This window comes from Oncorhynchus masou, chromosome 19 (assembly GCF_036934945.1).
Source record: "Oncorhynchus masou masou isolate Uvic2021 chromosome 19, UVic_Omas_1.1, whole genome shotgun sequence".
Classification (NCBI taxonomy): domain Eukaryota; kingdom Metazoa; phylum Chordata; class Actinopteri; order Salmoniformes; family Salmonidae; genus Oncorhynchus; species Oncorhynchus masou.
In genome coordinates, this window is record NC_088230.1 from 21679842 (window position 1) to 21701442 (window position 21601).

General features: G+C 42.4%; 2 protein-coding genes across 9 annotated transcripts in view; both read right to left on the minus strand.

The window, feature by feature from the left end:
• The window catches only part of LOC135505998 (DNA helicase MCM9-like), a 109751-nt gene extending 106102 nt beyond the window's left edge, over nucleotides 1–3649 (minus strand). For all 3 annotated transcript variants that reach the window (XM_064925320.1, XM_064925319.1, XM_064925318.1), the window contains exons 1-2: nucleotides 3575–3649; nucleotides 2452–2768 (exon numbers count right to left, since the gene is read on the minus strand). In XM_064925320.1, coding sequence (XP_064781392.1) covers nucleotides 2452–2761 — 310 coding nt within the window. In that variant the 5' untranslated portion in view covers nucleotides 2762–2768; nucleotides 3575–3649. The remainder of the gene's footprint in view (nucleotides 1–2451; nucleotides 2769–3574) is intronic.
• Nucleotides 3650–4935: 1286 nt separating this feature from the next.
• LOC135505999 (protein FAM184A-like) overlaps nucleotides 4936–21601 on the minus strand; it is a 116918-nt gene continuing 100252 nt past the window's right edge. For 2 of the 6 annotated variants that reach the window (XM_064925323.1, XM_064925322.1), the window contains 7 exons: nucleotides 18841–19025; nucleotides 17207–17353; nucleotides 14524–14647; nucleotides 14016–14120; nucleotides 12955–13166; nucleotides 11566–11678; nucleotides 4936–5463 (listed from right to left, as the gene is read on the minus strand). In XM_064925323.1, the coding sequence (XP_064781395.1) occupies nucleotides 5435–5463; nucleotides 11566–11678; nucleotides 12955–13166; nucleotides 14016–14120; nucleotides 14524–14647; nucleotides 17207–17353; nucleotides 18841–19025 (915 nt within the window). In that variant the 3' untranslated portion in view covers nucleotides 4936–5434. The remainder of the gene's footprint in view (nucleotides 5464–11565; nucleotides 11679–12954; nucleotides 13167–14015; nucleotides 14121–14523; nucleotides 14648–17206; nucleotides 17354–18840; nucleotides 19026–21601) is intronic. The other 4 variants (XM_064925324.1, XM_064925326.1, XM_064925325.1 and 1 more) reach the window with 4 other exon arrangements.

Consider the following 21601-nt stretch of genomic DNA (forward strand, 5'->3'; position numbering starts at 1 on the left):
GGACAAGTGATTCAGCTATCTATGATGAGGAACTCTAATGGTGTCTGTTTCGATTTAAATGACTTCTGTTGCAGAGAGCAGACTGATGAGGTGAGCCTCCAGCAGAACAAGTGAAATGAACAAAAAATTAACACTTCGGCCAAACCCCTCCAGACACTGCTTTCAATGGAGCTTTTCAAGCATTGCAATTAGACAGGGAGGACAACCACCCACTAACTCACAAATATACAGTATCTGTCAAAGGTTTGGACACATGTACTCATTCAAGGGTTTTTCTATTTTCTTCATTTTTGACTATTTTCTACATTTTCAACATCAAAACTATGAAATAACACATGGTATCATGTGTTAAAAAAAGTGTTAAACAAATCAAAATATATTTCACATTTGCGATTATTCAAAGTAGCCAACCTTTGCCTTGATGACAAACCAGCTTCACCTGGAATGCTTTTCCAACAGTCTTGAAGGAGTTCCCACATATACTCAGCACTTGGTGGCTGCTTTTCCTTTACTCTGCGGTCCATCTCAATTGGGTTGAGGTCAGGTGATTGTGGAGACCAGGTCATCTGATGCCACACTCCACCACTCTCCTTCTTGGTCAAACAGCCCTTACACAGCCTGGAGGTGTGTTGGGCCACTGTCCTGATGAAAAACAAATGATAGTCCCACTAAGCGCAAACCAGGTGGGATGGCTGCTGGTTAAGTGTGCCTTGAATTCTAAATAAATCACAGACAGTGTCACCAGCAAAGCACCCCACACCATCACACTTCACAGTAGGAACCACACATGCAGAGATCATCCGTTCACCTACTCTGCGTCTCACAAAGAGACAACGGTTGGAACCAAAAATCTCAAATGTGGACTCATTAGACCAAAGGAGAGATCTCCACCGGTCTAATGTCCATTGTTTGTGTTTCTTGGCCAAAGCAAGTCTCTACTTCTTATTGGTGTCCTTTAGAAGTGGTTTCCGTTGCAGCCATTTGACCATGAAGGCCTGATTCACGCAGTCTCCTCTGAACAGTTGATGTTGAGATGTGTCTGTTACTTGAACTCCGTGAAGCATTTATTTTGGCTGCAATTTCTGAGGCTGATAACTCTAATGAACTTATCCTCTGCAGCAGAGGGAACTCTGGGCCTTCCTTTCCTGTGGCGATCCTCATGAGAGCCAGTTTCATCATAGTGCTTGATGGTTTGTGCGACTGCACTTGGAGAAACTTACAAAAACCTTCTGGGACGGACTGACTGACCTTCATGTCTTAAAGTAATAATGGTTTCTCTTTGCTTATTTGAGCTGTTCTTGCCATAATATGGACTTGGTCTTTTACCAAATAAATATAAATAAAGAAATACATACCTTGTAGGGGTGGTATACACAACTGACTGGCTCAAACGCATTAAGGAAATAAATTCCACAAATTAACAAGGCACACCTGTTAATTGTTTGGGAGAATGCAAAGAGTGGGCAAAGCTGTCATCAAGGCAAAGGCTGGCTACTTTGAAGAATCTCACGGCCTGTTCACCTCGCCATCTTCCAGAATGCGAGGTCAGAATAGGTGCATCAAAGCTGGAACTGAGAGACTGAAAAACAGCTTCTATATTAAGGCCATCAGACTGTTAAATAGCTATCACTAACCGACTTCCACCCAGTTATGCATCCCTGCACCATAGAGGCTGCTAACCTATAGACATGGAATCACTGGCCACTTTAATAATGGAACTCTAGTCACTTTAATCATGTTTACATACTGCTTTACTCATCTCATATGTATATACTGTATTCTATTCTACTGTTTTTTTTATTCAATGCCACTTCGACATTGTTCAATCTAATATGTATATATTTCTTAATTCCACTCTTCTTGCTCTGTTAGATACTACTGCACTGTTGGAGCTAGGAACACAAGCATTTCTCTACACCCACAATAACATCTGCTAAAGATGTGTATGTGACCAATAAAATTTGATTTGAAATATAAAATATATTTTGATTTGTTAAACACTTTTTTGGTTACTGCATGATTCCATGTGTTATTTCATAGTTTTGATGTATTCACTATTATTCTACAATATAGTAAAATATAGGGAAAATAAAGGAAAACCCTTGAATGAGTATGTGTGTCCAAACTTTTGTCTGGTACTGTAGATCTCAGACGTACCATAAAGCTACATCAGCAGAGGGCTATAACTATGTACGAGGACAATTCATTCATAGAAGGGAGCAGAAAGAGCTCTCTAGTCTCTCATATTATTGAACTCTCTATGCACTTGTCTTCATGTAAATAAAGAGATTGGATGACTAATTAGAAATAATTATAGCAATAACTCCAATTTGATCTATGATAGGCTAGGTGGAACAAATTTACAACATACTGCTTATCTTTTCAGATCTATACAAGTGCCTAGGACGTAGGGGCTAGGCGTCGATTTGGAAGTGGGTAAGAGCCTCTTACCTGTGATTCGGGCATGCAGGTGGTGTTTGACCTTGTGCCACCTTTGCTGTGTAGAGTTCTCTAACACTGTCTTAGCAGCTCGGTGAAGGGTGTTGTCAAAGATGTTGATGACTTCGCTGGGGTAGGCGTTGAAGTAGTCGCCCACCTCCATGTTGGCTTCAAACAGTGTCATGGCGTTGATAACCACCGGGTAGTGGGCATCCTCATCAGGCTCCTGAAGGATCTGCAGAATGTCACTCCTGTGGTGCTCTGTCACATACGCCTCAAACACCTGCCCTATCAGAGCTACCTGCTCTGGGCTTATCAACATCCTGGATCTGGAGGGGTGAATATGGTTTAGCTCATCTATAGTGTCAGGCTTGTAAACTGAAGGTGACATTAATAGTAGTGGCGCATCAGAGCAATTGAAAAACAAAGAATGGCAATTTAGTTGCAGGGGTTAAACAAAGAATGGCAATTTAGTTGCAGGGGTTAAGTGGTGCTGACACAATTTTTGATAACTCGGTCTGGTGAAGTTATTAGAGCGTCGGACCAGTAACCGAAAGGTTGCTGGATCGAATCTCTGAGCTGACAATGTAAAAATCTGTCGTTCTGCCCCTGAGCAAGGGGGTTACCCTGTTTCCCTGGCACCGAATACGTGGATGTCAATAAGGCTGCCCCCCGCACCTCTCACATTCAGAGGGGTAGGGTTAAATGCGGAAGACATATTTCAGTTGAATGCATTTCCTTTATTAATAGTAGCTGCGGTCCACGCGTATGCATCGGATCTGTACTAAGACAAAGATTTACGAGATACATTCGCTTCATATCAGACGCACGCGTATGGACAAGACCTCGTGTGGCCTATTTTGGAGAAACACCTAGCATTTATGGAAAAATGTTTGTCAACACTAACAACATTCTTACTTTTGTAAATAATAAAATTATATTGAAGCCAGACACTAAACAAAGTTGGAAAATAATTGCTCTATGCCATAACGCGATGTCCCAGATCTGGTTGTTTGGCTAAAGTCAACTAGCTAACAGGGAGGCACGTTTGACAACAGCTAAACATGATTCCAAAATCTAAATGTAATCTTCAACGTGTAATATGTATTAGCAAAAAATATAACTTTATACATACCCTATTTTATTGAGTGTTTGAGTTTCTCTACAACTAGCGATATCAACACAAGTCCCACGCACACATGAAGCACTTTGGTACTTCCCGCTGGATTCATACACTACTTCCACGGGGGGTGTTCAAACTATAATTTTAAATAAATATCATAGCAATGTCTTAAAATAGTCACCATGAATTAAATACAATGAATTAAATAAAATCAACAATAATAGAATGGAAAACACGTGGGTGTCTTTCACAAAATGTGAAAAGGCTTTTATGGAAGGAACCCCCTATCTTCTCTCACTTGGTAGTGTCTCGCAAAATAAAGTGCGCAGCCGCAAGGTCTTCAGATTCACATGCCAGAGTAGGGAATGTCTCGGGCACCTAACGTCAAAAGTGACGTCAAAACTTGCATATTGAAGTCGCGTCGGAGAATTTAGCATTTTAGATGGTATAACCTTAACCGAATTATCATAATCTGCTACGCAAATTCCAGTGAGAAAGTCACTTCTGACATTAGCTGCATCCTGTTTAGTCAAAAACCAGTGGTGTAAAGTACTTAAGTAAAAAGGCCTACTTATGTATTTTTGGGAGGTATCTGTACTTCACTATTAACATTTTTGGCAACTTTTACTACACTACATTCCGAAAGAAAATAATGTACTTTTTATTCCAAACATTTTCACTGACATCCAAAAGTACTCTATATTTTGACAGGAAAATCTTCAAATTCACACACTTATCAATAGAACATCCCTGGTCATCCCAACTGCCTCTGATCTGGTGGACTCACTAAACACATCTTCGTTTGTAAATTATGAGTGTTGGAGTGTGCTGCTAGCAATATATATATTTTGAAATATATTTGTACTTTTTATTGTCCCATCTGGTTTGCTTAATAAGGAAATTGAAATGATTTATACTTTTACTTTTGATACTGAAGTACATTTTATCAATTATATTTACTTTTAATACTTAGGTATATTTAAAACCAAATACTTTGACTTACTCAAGTAGAATTTTACTGGGTGACTTTTACTTGAGTAATTTTCTATTAAGGTATCTTTACTTTCACTCAAGAATGACAATTGAGTACTTTTTCCACCACTGGTCAAAACCACCACAACAGGACCAGAGCCATTCAGTGCCCTCTACCGGCTCTGCCCACAGAGGTAAAACTCATGCATCACCTGAACACAGTAATACCTGTACATACTATGACCTAAAACATTGTGAAACAATCTCTTTTTTTTCCTTCTTCTTTTTTAAAAATCCATAAATATTTTCTGCTGAAGTTGGGATTCTATGGCACATAGTACAGTTTTGTACAAATCATACATACATTGAGAGGCCCACATAATTGACAGCACACACATGAGTAAATGTCACAATAATCAGTATTTATTAGTTAAGCATACACAGTATAATATAAATATAAAATATGCAATTTATTTTTAAAATTGGTGAGACATCATTATATCTGTGTTGAGACAACCATACAAACAGTTTAGTTCTACCAAAATGTCTGATGCGGCTGTAACAAACTATCATTACAGTGCCATCCTAAAATAAGGTACAGAGAGAGGACAATTTACTGTATACTGTATTTAACAAATGATAGCAGCATATGTACCACTCATTACAAACTGCAAAAAAAGAAAAACGTCAAACATACTCATCGGCACTGTACAAACTAGGAACCCATTCACAGTGAAGTAATCAACAGAATGCAATGTAGTGGTTGATCATTAAATAATATATATATATATCTTTTTTTAAAGTCTTTTTCGTTTCGTATGGTTGACATGCTCTCGAGTTGCAAAAATCAGAAGGTGAAGTACTGGGCGAACCATTCCTGGCGTTGGTGGTCGGGGGATCCTACGGGTGACTCCTCTGTCTCAGGAGGGCTACACAGGGGGCACACACCACAACAGCAGCAAACAGTTATACAGGACATTATTGACTAAGAAATCCTTATTGCACCTCAGAGTTGAGAGTAGTTGTATTTAAAGGCTGGGTTTTTATGCTTATGTTCTGTGTTTGAAGTCAGTGTAGTCATTCATCCAGTTCAGAGCATTTTATTGAGGCAGTATACCTATAGATTTGATTATCTGCTCTCAAGTGTAAATGCTTCCTCGAAGACAATAACATTTCTGTTGCACTAAATCAGCCTTTAACCGTGTTAAGTTTGCTCATTTTTAAGAGAGCCTGTGGTTGTAGTAACACAACCATTTCCGTTCTACATGATCATCCAACCATGGGGTTTTGTGAGATTGAATTACAACAAGACCATGTAGTTGTTAATCCTTGACTCAGGTCCTTAGGGGATTATGCTCTCTTGGTTATACAATGTGAATGCATCTATTAAAAATCCTGAATACCAAATAGCGTTTGTTCTCCTCATACACTGTAGTTTCTGAAAAGCAAATCCAATGATAAATCCAAGGAAAGAATGTTAGAGGGAAAATGTATTGAAAGACCCCAAACTTGCCTATTGTGGTTTGTTCTATGCAGTTTACCCAAGATGTAACCTATTCAACCTAATGCATTTCACTGGGTTGCTAGCTTGACCATAGCCTTGGCATTGGAAATTCACAATAAACACCAACAAACCTCACTGTATTGTAACGTTACAGCTTTATTTCACATAAAATAACCTTTGCTCTTTGCTTATAGCACTGGATATCCTTCTGGTGTTTGCCTGGCTGACTGTCTGTCTGGATGACTTGCTGACTGACTGACTGGTTGGTTGTCTGGTGTTTAGGCCCCTTCCTCAGTTCCTGTCCAGGGGTCTTAACCTGTTGACGGGCACCAGATGCCTCTTATCTAAGAAGGGCTTGACATCCGAGGGTCTGGAGAGCCAAAGGAGAGGAGAGGATGAGTGGGAGGAGAACTCTCAATGAAATGTCAGAACATACAGTAATAATGAGAAGGCCTCTCTTCTCAACAACGACAGTGCACAAAGAGTTCAAGATTAACATCTCTGTGATATATGACTCATAACTTCATATTGCAGTTAATATTTGAGAAACACAAAAGGCAAGGAAATTGCAATATTGGATCTGATAAAGAACTATGTAACTTAAGACAATTTCAAGTTTTAATTTCCTACAATGGCAATTTCCACAGTTGTCATGTCAAATAACAACCTCTAACCTTAAAAGGTTGGATTTTACTGAACAAAAATATAAATGCAACATGTAAAGTGGTGGTCCCATGTTTCATGAGCTGAAATAAAAGATCCCCAAAATCTTTACATCCCTTTTAGTGAGTTTTTCTCCTTTGCCAAGAGAATCCATCCAACTGACTGGTGTGGCATATCAAGAAGCTGATTAAACAGCATGATCATTGCACAGGTGCACCTTGTGCTAGGAACAATAAAAGGCCACTCTAAAATGTGAAGTTTTGTCACAACACAATACCACAGATGTCTCAAGTTGAGGGAGCGTGCAATTGACATGCTGACTGCAGGAATGTCCACCAGAGCTGTTGCCAGAGCATTTCATTTACTTGTTCTACTATAAAACACCTCTAACATAGTTTAAGAGATAATGGCAGTACTCCCAACCAGCCTCACAACCGCAGACCACGTTTAACCACGCCAGCCCACGACCTCCACATCCGGCTTTTCACCTGCAGGATCATCTGAGACCAGCCACCCAGACAGCTGATGAAACTAATCAATATTTCTGTCTGTAATAAAGCCCTTTTGTTGGAAAAAAAAAAATTCTGATTGGCTGGGCCTTGCTCCCCAGTGAGTGAGCCTTGCTCCCAAGTGGTTGGGCCTATGCCCTCCCAGGCCCACTCATGGCTGCACCCCTGCCCAGTCATGGGAAATCCATAAATTAGGGCCTAATGAATTCATTTCAATGGATCACTAGTCACTTCGGATCACTAGTCACCTTAAACAATGCCACTTTAATAATGTTAACATATATTACACTACCCATCTCATATGTAAACTCAATAAAAAAAGAAACGGCCCTTTTTCAGGACCCTGTCTTTCAAAGATAATTCGTAAAACAGTTTAAACACCTTTTCCCATGCTTGCTCAATGAACCATAAACAATTAATGAACATGTTCCTGTGGAACGGTCGTTAAGACACGAACAGCTTACAGACGGTAGTCAATTAAGGTCACAGTTATGAAAACCTAGGACACCAAAGAGGCCTTTCTACTAACTCAGAAAAACACCAAAAGAAAGATGCCCAGGGTCCCTGCTCATCTGCGTGAACATGCCTTAGGCATGCTGCATATAGGCATGAGGACTGCAGATGTGGCCAAGGCAATAAATTGCAATGTCCGTACTGTGAGATGCCTAAGACAGCGTTATAGGGAGACAGGACGGACAGCTGATTGTACTCGCAGTGGCAGACCACGTGTTACAACACCTGCACAGGATCGGTACATCCAAACATCACACCCGCGGGACAGTTACAGGATGGCAACAACAACTGTCTGAGTCACACCAGGAATGCACAATCCCTCCATCAGCGCTCAGACTGTCCGCAATAGGCTGAGAGAGGCTGGACTGAGGGCTTGTAGGCCTGTTGAAAGACAGGTCCTCACCAGACATCACCGGCAACAACGTTGCCTATGGGCACAAGCCCACCGTCGCTGGACCAGAGAATACTGGCAAAAATGCTATTCTCTGACGAGTCAAGGTTTTATCTCACCAGGGGTGATGGTCGGATTCTTGTTTATCGTTGAAGGAATGAGTGTTGCACCGAGGCCTGTACTCTGGAGTGGGATCGATTTGGAGGTGGAGGGTCTGTCATGGTCTGGTGCGGTGTGTCACAGCATCATCGTACTGAGCTTGTTGTCATTGCAGGCAATCTCTAATCTGTGTTACAGGGAAGACATCCTCCTCCCTCATGTGGTACCCTTCCTGCAGACTCATCCTGACATGACCTCCAGCATAACAATGCCACCAGCCATACTGCTCATTCTGTGCGTGATTTCCTGCAAGACAGGAATGTCAGTGTTCTGCCATGACCAGAGAAGAGCCCGGATCTCAATCCCATTGAGTACGTCTAGGACCTGTTGGATCGGAGGGTAAGGGCTAGGGCTAGGGCTATTCCCCCCAGAAATGTCCGGAAACTTGCAAGTGCCTTGGCGGAAGAGTAGGGTAACATCTCACAGCAAGAACTGGCAGATCTGGTGCAGTCCACGAGGAGGAGATGCACTGCAGTACTTATTGCAGCTGGTGGCCACACCAGATACGGACTTACTTTTGATTTTGACCCCCGTTTGTTCAGGGAAACATTATTCCATTTCTGTTATTCACATGTCTGTGGAACTTGTTCAGTTTATGTCTCAGTTGTTGAATCTTATGTTCATACAAATATTTTACACATGTAAAGTTTGCTGAAAATACACGCAGTTGACTGTGAGATCACTTTTCTTTTTTTGCTGAGTTTATATACTGTACCTTATAACATCTATTGAACCTTGCCTATGACGCTCGGCCATCGCTCATCCACATATGTACATATTCTTATTCACCCCTTTAGATTTGTGTGTATTAGGTAGTTGTTGGGAATTGTTAGATCACTTAGATTTTACTGCACTGTCGGAACTAGAAGCACAAGCATTTCGCTACACTCGCATTAACATCTGTTAACCATGTGTATGTGACCAATACAATTTGATTAGATTTTGATTTCGTTATATGAACTGTAAAATTATTAAAATTGTTGAATGTTGCATTTATATTTTTGTTCAGTATATTATCATGACCAGATGATACAAGACAAATGATTAAACACAGTCTGCACTTGGTACTCATTCTGCACTGCACAAACTGTACTGCTCTGATTGAGCTAAACATGTCGGAAGTTTTCAATTAACGACAGGTGGCTTCTTCATCCTGTGCAGAACTGTTTATGTCTCTGAAAACTATCCTAAAATATCTCCTCTGCAGTCATTCTCTCCTCGGTCTCAGTAGTCTCCATTGCAGCAAATCCAATGTAATGCTGAATTGAACATGCATTCTGGTCTGTTAATCACCAACTCCCGATCTAGGGAACATCTGGGCTGAGACAGACAGGGCTGACTTCAACAACATCAGAAGCTAAAAGCAGAGAAATAGCATACGCATGCATACTAGTGTTTTCCATAGAGAAAACTAAATTAGGTATGCAAATGTATATGTACAGTGGGGCAAAAAAGTATTTAGTCAGCCACCAATTGTGCAAGTTCTCCCACTTAAAAAGATGAGAGAGGCCTGTAAATTTCATCATAGGTACACTTAAACTATGACAGACAAAATGGAAAAAAAATCCAGAAATCACATTGTAGGATTTTTAATGAATTTATTTGCAAATTATGGTGGAAAATAAGTATTTGGTCAATAACAAAAGTTTATCTCAATACTTTGTTATATACCCTTTGTTGGCAATGACAGAGGTCAACCGTTTTCTGTAAGTCTTCACAAGGTTTTCACACACTGTTGCTGGTATTTTGGCCCATTCCTCCATGCAGATCTCCTCTAGAGCAGTGATGTTTTGGGGCTGTTGCTGGGCAACACGGACTTTCAACTCCCTCCAAAAATGTTCTATGGGGTTGAGATTTGGAGACTGGCTAGGCCACTCCAGGACCTTGAAATGCTTCTTACGAAGCCACTCCTTCGTTGCCCGGGCTGTGTGTTTGGGATCATTGTCATGCTGAAAGACCCAGCCACGTTTCATCTTCAATGCCCTTGCTGATGGAAGGAGGTTTTCACTCAAAATCTCACGATACATGGCCCCATTCATTCTTTCCTTTACACGGATCAGTCGTCTTGGTCCCTTTGCAGAAAAACAACCCCAAAGCATGATTTTTCCACCCCCATGCTTCACAGTAGGTATGGTGTTCTTTGGATGCAACTACGCATTCTTTGTCCTCCAAACACGACGAGTTGAGTTTTTACCAAAAAGTTATATTTTGGTTTCATCTGACCCTATGACATTCTCCCAATCTTCTTCTGGATCATCCAAATGCTCTCTAGCAAACTTCATACGGGCCTGGACATGTACTGGCTTAAGCAGGGGGACACGTCTGGCACTGCAGGATTTGAGTCCCTGGCGGCGTAATGTGTTACTGATGGTAGGCTTTGTTACTTTGGTCCCAGCTCTCTGCAGGTCCTTCACTAGGTCCCCCCGTGTTGTTCTGGGATTTTTGCTCACCGTTCTTGTGATCATTTTGACCCCACGGGGTGAGATCTTGCGTGGAGCCCCAGATCGAGGGAGATTATCAGTGGTCTTGTATGTCTTCCATTTCCTAATAATTGCTCCCACAGTTGATTTCTTCAAACCAAGCTGCTTACCTATTGCAGATTCAGTCTTCCCAGCCTGGTGCAGGTCTACAATTTTGTTTCTGGTGTCCTTTGACAGCTCTTTGGTCTTGGCCATAGTGGAGTTTGGAGTGTGACTGTTTGAGGTTGTGGACAGGTGTCTTTTATACTGATAACAAGTGGAGGACAGAGGAGCCTCTTAAAGAAGAAGTTACAGGTCTGTGAGAGCCAGAAATCTTGCTTGTTTGTATGTGACCAAATACTTATTTTCCACCATAATTTGCAAATAAATTCATTAAAAATCCTACAATGTGATTTTCTGGATTTTTTTCTCTCATTTTGTCTGTCATAGTTGAAGTGTACCTATAATGACAATTACAGGCCTCTCTCATCTTTTTAAGTGGGAGAACATGCACAATTGGTGACTGACTAAATACTTTTTTGCCCCACTGTATGCAATTTCTATTGGTACAAATTTGCTGGTGAGCTGAATTAAGAAGTCTTATTGATCTAGGCCTCTTCTCCAAGTACTAAAACAACATTTGTATTCTGGTATAGGCCTCCTGAATCGAAATAGGGCAGCATTTAAAGGACACTGCATGCACAGAGATAGAAGCAGCTTTATATCATCTGAAAACAGGTGTATAATCCAGAGCATCATAAGTGTGGTATATGCTGCAGTAGAGAGGTTCTGTATGTGGGGGTGCATTTGTTTCTTAGTGGAAACAGGGTCACCTTGACAGGGGTTGAGACAGACAGGCCATGTGTGAGATGCAGTGATGGGAGAGTCCCATGACAATGGAGGGCAGCCCCGCACAAATCCACCACGCTGACTCATCTGCAACTTACTTACATACAGAGCAGCATGCAGCAAGGACAAGAGGAACCCAAAGCACAGAGAGGCACACAGATGGATAACAAGTGCATCAATAGGCAGAAACCTAAGCACCGGATGAGTGCAGACACACAAGCTAGTACAACACATGCACAAGAGAGTATCACATTCACATGTGTGCTTGTTACACATGTGCAGAATGAAACACAACAACAAGCAAAGCAATGCCAAGGCACAAGAGAGAGAGAGAGGGGTTTGTTGATGAGAAGAGTGTTGTTGTTTTCGAAGGTTTCACACATCACCACACAGAACTGTACATGGTGAAGAAAATAACATCAACAATCTATATTACACAATCAGATTTTCCTCATATACAAATCAAACAATTGCACATCAATGTGGACAACAAAGTGCAGTAAGTGCAGCATGCCTGGAGGCCGATGAGGATGAGGTGGTTTAACAGAACAACAGCACATCACCCAATGAGAAAAATACAAAGACACAAAGAGACGCAACTGCAAGCAGGAGCACTTATGCCAACATGTTAAGAGTGACGGTGGGGTGTACACATGCTCCTTTTGCATTCCAATGCCATTTTCAAAGTCTCATGTATTGCATGGGGCTTTCAAATAATATAGTAAAGAGTTCATTCATCTCCTGGAGTGTGTGTAGGTTCAGATGGAATATCCCTTTGTGTGTTTGAAAAGAAACCGTCAAGTAAAGCCAATGACTTCCTGGTATACAGTAAAGATAAGTTGACAGAGAAGTGGGGGGAGTAATTGTGGGAGCTCTCCCTCTCGCCGAAAGCCAAATCTCTTGGGACACAATCAAAGCCTCGCAAAAACTGCAGGCAAAGAAAAAATCCATCATGTCCTTCAAATAGAATAGCAATCAAGAGGGAATCCTGGGATGAACCCTCAGCCTGTTGTCAACAGGCAGCAGGAAACTTAATCTATTATTCAAGTTAATTACACTTTCAGACTGGAGTGTCTTTTTGGTTTTTTAAAGCCGTAATTCCTGATTTGACGCTGTTCTGTTTCATCAGAGCGAAGTCAGAAAATGGGGGGAAGAACATCAACATCCTCCAGTGAGGGTCACATTGAGAAGTTTCTTTCAAAGACTGAAGCCCATCAGAAAGGGATATGGCAGCTGACTGGAGAGGTTTGAATGAAAGCCGCCTATCTGCAGCTGTATGGGCCGAGGGTCAGGGCAATGTCTGTGTGTTAGTGTGCTTGACCCTTGGCCTGCCCAGACCGAGGCGTCAGCGGCGAGGGAGGGGCGGCGCTCACCTCATGAATTTCTTGGGCTCTGTCGGAGGGGTCGGTGGGGGCAGAGGTTTGCTAGTGTTGAAGTCAAGGTGGTGAATGGGGGAGTTGGGGATAGGCTCTAAGCGGTTGGGCTGGGGCTGCCCGCTCCCCATCCCTGTTCCTGCTGCCTCCAGAGCCCTGAGGTTTGGAGAGCTGCTGAATCGGTTTGCTGATTTGTCATTCTTTCTCTTTTGCTACACAGAGGGACAAAAACACAAAGAAACGGAAATAGGGAGAACTAGTCCAATGACAAAAAAAAACTTGTGTATATACTGTATATTTATACATCTATATATTTCTCATTCTCAGAGGATTTATGTAGATGGAGGCTTTCTGAAGGTCAGGCTCGTACCACTCAACTAGAGAAGGAACAGTCGCTCTCAGCTATAATATGTGAATTAAGATGAGAAAAAAGTATCACATGAAGAGGCTACAGAAAGTTCACACTAACAAAGAATGGCTTGGAAAGCAAAGGAGAACTAGATGTTTGAACAGAGAGATGACAGACACACACACTGACTAACCCCCACCCACACACACACACAAACAAATGTACACACACACACACACAAACTATATGTAACACTAAACCAAAATATCAGAAGTTATAGAACTTGAAATGGAGTCAACAGTTACATATTGACCATGCAGAGTGATCCATTCAACTGTGAGACAGGGGGTTGATGCATTTACATTGGAATGGGACACAACTTCTCTCCACTAAGGGATGGAATGGTCCCAATGGAAATGAGACTAAGGATATGTGGAAAGGCAACTTAAAATCTCCACTTCAACAATTTTCTACATTGAGGTACAGGCTAGTGGTTTAGGCTTGTAATGATCGGGATGGTTCCCTAAGGGTTTCAAATTGTCACCTGACGCTTTTGGTCTTCACAAAGAGTCAAAGACTAGTTCAGATAAGCTACATGGCTCTAATCAACTGGCAGAGTATATACTATAAGACGAGGTAATGTACATGGTCAGTGTTAGACCCCTGTGTGTCTGTCTGTGTGTGGTGCGTTAGTGTGCAGCGGTCAGCTCACCTTGATGAGGGGATTTATTACTCCCACGTTGGGACTGGTGTTGAACACCTTGTTGAAGTTGGTCTCTCTGTTCACCAATTCCAGCTGGTAGAACTTTTTGTCGTCCTGCACGTCAACAGAGAGACCTTCAGTTAGGTCATGGTGCTCTGGGTTATTGATGGAGCATCTCACACCTCACACTCTAATTAAACGTCATTCGTGGGCTTAAATACCAGTACCGTGTGATACAACTCGCAAAAGTCACAGGGTTTCTAGCCAAGCTCTAGTGCTATAGATACAGTATAAGATACAGTATACTGAATAGCGGTCTACAATACATTGTTGGGACTCAATGGCTGTAACATATCGGAGTCTATTGCAGCTGAATGACAAATCTTAATCACGCAAGGCAACAGCACTCCATACTACTATTGATTGGAGGTAGACAGGCATGCAGGCTCCATGTCTAGGATTGTTGGGTAAAACCACACAAGGGCATCCTGTAAGCCATCTTGTACTGTGTACATACACTTACCACCAGCTTCTTGACGAGAGACTCCCTCTCAGTCACCATTTCCTTTAGCTCAGCGATCACCTGCAGGTCCTCAGGCCGGCTCTCCCTGTTCCGGAACTTATCCTCCGTGCCCTCCAGCCTGGGGAGAGGAGGGGGCCATTAGGGCTCTGACATATCACAGTTTCCTCACAACACAGTGTGAATCAGGTAACATTGTGGAAACAACGTTTTGTTTGTGTAACATGATGATCAAAGTGCCTTGGATCAGCATGGGGATATGAGCATACACTGAGGGAGCATGTTTTGAAAGCTTCCCTTCCATCATCTGCAGATCAATACTAAAGCATTAGCTTTTAACTCTCCTACCTTTAATCTCATAATCAGAAAGCCTATTAGTGCTTGTGTATTACTATGATCAAAACACAAGAAACATTACATGTTGTTCTGAATTCCAATTAAACTTCTCAACAAATAACAAGCGCTCTTTAGAAGAGTTCTTATCAGTGATCAAAGCCATCTGCCTCTCCACAGTTTTGTGATGCCTCTAATTTGAGATTGATGACTTTAATACACTGAGATATTCCTCGTGCTCGAAACAAGCATCCATCATGTCCAGTTTGGCATGACGTCTTCAGCACTACAGATGTGGAATGACAAGTGATACCAAACTCTCCATCAAACTCAGACGCAAGACAGAGACAGGAACACGCTTGAATTAGACAGGGAGCATATTGGATATAATGATAATGGCTTCTGTCACGCTGCTATGCATCAGCCATCCGTTCATTTGTTGCTTAATTGACAGAAACAGCATCTACTATACTTTACTTCAGTGTGACGTTTCACCACAGACTCATCTGCATCCCTATACATGCTCCAAACATAAACAATGTGAAACTAACAGTGTTGGGGAAGCTATTCTGAAAATATAGTTTACCAAGCTACCAATTACTTCACACTGAAAGAAGTTAGCTACACTAAAGCTACCCTTAAGAAAATATAGTTGACTTAACTAAAGTTACTCACTAAAAGTTGTTCACTACATCCAAACTATTGAGTGATAAACTATCATATCTAAATCTGATGTCATAGACTATAAATTGCAAGAACAGATCACTCTGGAGTCAGTTGTTAACAGAATGTGTAATTTAGCTGATTTAACACCAAAACAATGTTTTAAGTGAGAATTAGGGCTGATGCCGAAAAAGAAAGGAAAGTATGGCTTACTTTACCCACATTTGATTTTAGACAAAAGTAGTGTGCCGTTCCAGTAGTTATCTACACATGGTAAAAGAAACTACGTATTTACTACTGAAAACACTACCTAGATTAGAATTTAGTTCAACTACCACCAAGCTACTGCAAAATGGAGTTAAATTACTAGTTGAACTACATGTAGTTCACTATTCCCTAACACTGCTCATCATCACACCTCAGTCAACACTCCAGCGACATCACTCAAAACAGATGTAACTAATGGCTAGGAAGCACTAAAACAAACTAAAACAAACCAATCAGACAACAAACTTGTGTTGGTTCCCATGGGTTTAACCAAGCGATGTATTGAGATAAAATATCCATAGAGCTTGAATGGCATAATATTTAGAGGTGGCCAGGGACCGGCTTTGGGGAACGAGGCTGCCAAGGTGATTAATTGGGGAGGGGACAAGAGCTGTTGTTAAAATATATTTGTTATGTGCTTAATTAGCAGGCAGTAAATTGTCAACCTCGAGGTAAGGCCTTGGAAACTAGAAACTTGAAAATGACAGGGGCTTGGACCTTGTTGGTTTTGGAAAGGTTAGCAACAGACAAATCTGTGTAAGGCTAATGTGAACCATTTTTACAGGACTGTACTTGATTCTGTTTGTCAGTCAAATTTACTTGAGAAACATGCACAAATAATGACGTACGCTTCACTAGCATTTCATTTTGAAAGGTGTGATTGAGCCATGAGAAGATTTGGTGGACGGCATCACAGATGCTCTCTCTGCAGTAGCTAGCTTTTTGTCTAGATGGTGCTCTCATTCACATGAAACTAAATGAGGTCACTCCCCAGTCCCAGGATCCTGTATATCCATCTAACTCTCTCTCTCAGTGTCTCGACAGAGACAGACTCTCTCTCTCACACTCTCACGTATCCCAAACATATTTCATTACAGTACATGTCCCTGGTCTATTCAGAGTAGATTACAGGGGACTTCTATGTCTATGGTCGTATTTTCTGGTGTGTACAGTACTGTGGTGTCATGAAAGCTAGGGGACCTGCACACCCAGCTGGAGGTTTATCCCAAGTAGGACACTGCTGGTGATAGACAGTGTGTGTGGGTGCAGAGGACACAGTCACCTCCATGCAGCACAGTGGAAAACAAAACAGGTCTGTCAGATCTCTCATAAAAGGGAAGGACCTTCCCAATGGGCCATATTCACCTCTGGAGATCATGTGCAGCCACCCCCTCCCTCCCTCCCACCCACCCACCCACCCTCCCTCCCTCCCTCCCTCCCTCCCTCTCTTCCATCCAATACTTCCTTCCTCCTTCCATCCATTTTTGTATCTGTGTGGGATACTCACCTCTTCAGCCTGTGCTCTGCCAGGGACTGTGGCCTTTCATCATCTGCCAGGGCTTTATATAATCACAGTATCACATATGCTCTCACAGTGAGTGCTATATCAACTACATACTGGATGTACTGTACGTACAGGACTTGCAGAGCAGAGATCTTGTCTTTGAGAAGCTCCTGGGCCTTGTTGAAGTCACACAGCATGTTCTGAGTCTCTCTGTTGTGCATGGCGTTCATCTCAGCCATCTCTCGCTCGTGTTTCTTCGACAGGTCCTGTTCATGAGCCCTGAGAAGAGACCAGATCATTAAAACCCTTTCAGATCACGTCTTTATACACCTCTCCAGCTCTGAGGTACTGTGTAGAGTTGTTACAGTATCCTAACTCAGTATCCTAACTTGGCACAATTACCACAGACACATTTATTTTGATCCTGCTGGCACCTTTACAATTTCATTCATCTTTGACTTTCCTTCTTTTTTTTTGTTGCCAAGAAAGACATATATAATTTATAGCAGGAGGCTCTGGAGGAGAGATATCACTGTTTCACCATAAGTGGAAAACACTCTTTTCTATTTACTTATTGATTTATTTTGATGTGGGACAGATAGACAGGACTCTTCCAAGGCATTACACCAGCTGATTGAAATTCCCTGCCTTGTAGCGGCGACTCCCTCTCTCCCCTCAGTAGACTATATGGCAGTGTTGCTCACGCAGAGCTACTGCAGTCAGAGAGAGAGGCAGAGCACGAGTGCAGAGGAATACGTTCGCCTCTCCCTGAGTAATGCTCCCTGAGGGACACAAATCTTTTCCAATTTATTTATTTTTATCTCAGGAAACTAGGATTCGCCAGCGTGTTACATAATTGGAAGTGAAAGGTGCTCCACAAGGGGCCTGGAATCCTACCAGTGATATGTGTTGTTGACGCCACATATGCACAAACACACACACACACACACACACACACACACACACACACACACACACACACACACACACACACACACACACACACACACACACACACACACACACACACACACACACACACACACACACCCCATGTGCTTGGTTATCTCTAGCTCTAGAAAAGCATCAGCCTCCATTTTTGATTCATCACCAAACAGGCCTTCAATTCTAATGAGAGAGCCTGCTGTTCGTTCCATCCAGGCCTCAGACCACATTATTAATTAATATAAGAGTGAATTATTCATATCAGCCTGTGGGAAAAGCATGATAGATTATATTCAGGCCTTGCCCCAAATAACCCTGACTTTCATATTTTCTTATACATTTATTTGACCATTAAACTACAGGAGAAAAACAAAAGTCAGAGAGACCAAGTCATCAAAGGGAATAACAGTGCATAAAACACGACTTCCAGAAGGGTGAGGCAAATTGGCCTCCTCTCTTTCTCTTTCCAGTATCCTTCAAATGTAATCCAACTCAAAAACGATGCCAGCACTGCCAATGGCCACCGACTGTCACGTCTAAACAAGAGGAATTCACACAACTGAACTAGTCGTGTTGTGATTCACCAGTCATCTGAACTAAACGTGTTAAAAACCTTCATCGTGGCCATATTAAAACGAGGTACAGGCATTCGCCTGCAGAGATGGTGTACAGAGATTCACCTAATTAAGTTTGGCAACGCACCAGAACAGCTTTACTGTAGATGACCTGTTATTGTGTCAACCCTCCTGTGTGTCACCCCATAATGCCCTGTGGTAGGATCACAACCCTGCCCTCCCCTCCTGCACTCTCCGCCAGCCCACCTGATCTGCTGGTTGGCCTCGCTGCGGATCTTCAGCACCTCCTTGCCCTTGAGCTCCAGCTCCTTGGTGAGTGTGTTGATGTTCTCGTTCAGTGTGTGAATCTCGTGGTCCAGCTGAGCAATGTGGTTCTTCCTCCTTACCACCTCCTCCTGCAGGTCCGAGATCCGGCCCAGCAACTCCCTCTCCTGAATGGGGAAAAGGCAGACATACAACGGCACAAAAGAACAGACAAAAACAAGAAAAAACACAAGTTTGAGTTAGCATTTGATCCCACAGGCGTGTGCTGCTGTGCTGTCCCCTTGTATTCCCAGGGGGCACTGTGATACATTCTGACATCATGTTTACAGTGCCATGGATGCTACAGCTTTTCCATGGATGCTACAGCTTTGCCGTGAATGCTACAGCTTTGCCGTGAATGCTACAGCTTTGCCGTGAATGCTACAGCTTTGCCGTAGATGCTACAGCTTTGCCGTGAATGCTACAGCTTTGCCGTGGATGCTACAGCTTTGCCGTGGATGCTACAGCTTTGCCGTGGATGCTACAGCTTTGCCATGGCTGCTACAGCTTTGCCATGGCTGCTACATCATAATACGTGAGCACACTCACATGCCATGGCATTCCTCTGCCTCTCTCAGAAATAAATGTGGGCTTCACTGAACACGTCTGTTGGGAGGTTGATAATATTGATAGCTGAATAGATATACTGATAAATAAAGTGCTGATTGTGCTGCTTGTGTTTGTTTATAGTTAGTACGAGTTACAACAACGTGTTAGAGGACAGTTAGATCGCCTGGAAAAGGTCATTACATTTGTTTATTTAACCTTTATTTAACTAGGCAAGTCAGTTAAGAACAAGTTCTTATTTACAATGGCGGCCTACCCCGGCCAAACCTGGACAACGCTGGGCCAATTGTGCGCCGTCCTATGGGACTCCCAATCACGGGCCGGATGTGATGCAGCCTGGATTCGAACCAGGGACTGTAGTGACGCTTCTTGCACTGAGATGCAGTGTCTTAGACCACCGAGCAACTCTGGAGTCATCTCCTGACTATTAGCTCAAACACGGCTGCTCCGGTCTGGGCCAGTCAATTGTACTGAAAACATATCGGAAAACATTCCCTAGAATACATGTCAATTGTTCAGTATGTAATAGGGACAACGCTGCCATCTGAATCTAGACAACTCTAGGCTATTATCACTCTCTTTCCCAAAGTTAAGTAACAGTTAACTCACCAGGCTGATATATCAAATATATAATCTCCTTTTGCCCAGGCAGAAATACATGTAACTACCTGATTTTACTGGAGCTAGAAGTAAAGCCATGGTGTAGATGTATCATGCTTTGCTTGGCTCAAGGGTCATTTTCCACTTCGGCAAAGGCACCTCTTTTAGAAGTCTCTCCCTCTCCAAAAGAGACATCTAGCTAACAGTTCACTCAGCATACCGCCAAGCCAAACACTGGTATTATAAAGTTAACGGCTCTTGTGTAATCATATTGCAATCTGCATGTATTAACTTTGAATTCCTGCAAATATAATCTCATGCCAGCGGATTATTGTGAAAACAGTAATCTAGTTATTCGTGTGTGGGCCACTGCAGGGGGCAGGTTTAAGGGGACTGGCTCCCTCTCCTCCATAGAAGATGGTTTCTCCATCCTCTGCTTAACAGACATTCACTGTGACATTTCTGCTGCCTTCCAATCTCCCCAGTGGATACCTGTTTGGCTTGGAGGCAAACATGATTGACATGTCTCTGCATGGTTGGTTTGTGGATTTCCACAAGGACAGGTATAGAGGCAGACATTGCCAGCAGTGGAGAACAGAGTCAAACGGCTAAACATCAGTGTGGGAGAAGAACGTTTGTAGCTAGGTTGTAATTGGCGCTTGACCCTATATTTGTGTAGGCTGCGGCTGGTTAGGAAAGTGTGTGTGCGTTTGTGTCCATTCATGTGAATGTGTGTGCATGCAGGCGTGTGCGCATCCATGTGTGTGTGTGGGCTTTGGAGTGAGACAGTGGTGACAGCTCTATTATCAGCACTGAGACTCACAGTGAGGACACTCACGCTGCCTGAGGGCCAGTCTAAAAACCACAGACTCTGTCAAGATGACACTATAGAATAGCAATATTCATTGTCCATACATAGATGGGAATTCTGTTAGAGAGCAAATTCTATGGTGTAACCATCCTGAGCAGCACTCCTCAAAATCAGCCCCTTCTGTGGGTGGAACTATTCCAGGTCAAAGGAAGCATCAAAGCCTTTGGATAAAATATCACAGGAACAAAATATACGTTTTTAAAAGCTTCTTCTGAGGGACTGGTGGCAAGTTGGTAGATGGAGTTCCCACCTCCAGTAATCACCACATTTGATCTCTTATCTTTGACAAAATATACATGAAAAATGTCATTTCTGTGGCTGGCTGATAGTTATTTTGACAGTATTGTGAATGGAGATGGGTAGAGGGAAGCAGCATTCCCCAAGTGAGGATGGCTTTCACTTCAGCAGTAATAAATTCATGAACTTATTTGAGGAAAACATGATGATTATTTGAAAGCAAATTACGGACTCCTCTTTAAATCTGCGTATTCCTTCAAAGCTCAGTTGTCCTGAGTCTGCACAACTCTGCCAGGACCTAGGATCAAGAGAGACACTCAAGTGTTTTAGTATTATATCTCTTGACACAATGATGAAAATAATCATGGCCTCTAAACCTTCAAGCTGCATACTGGACCCTATTCCAACTAAACTACTGAAAAAGCTGCT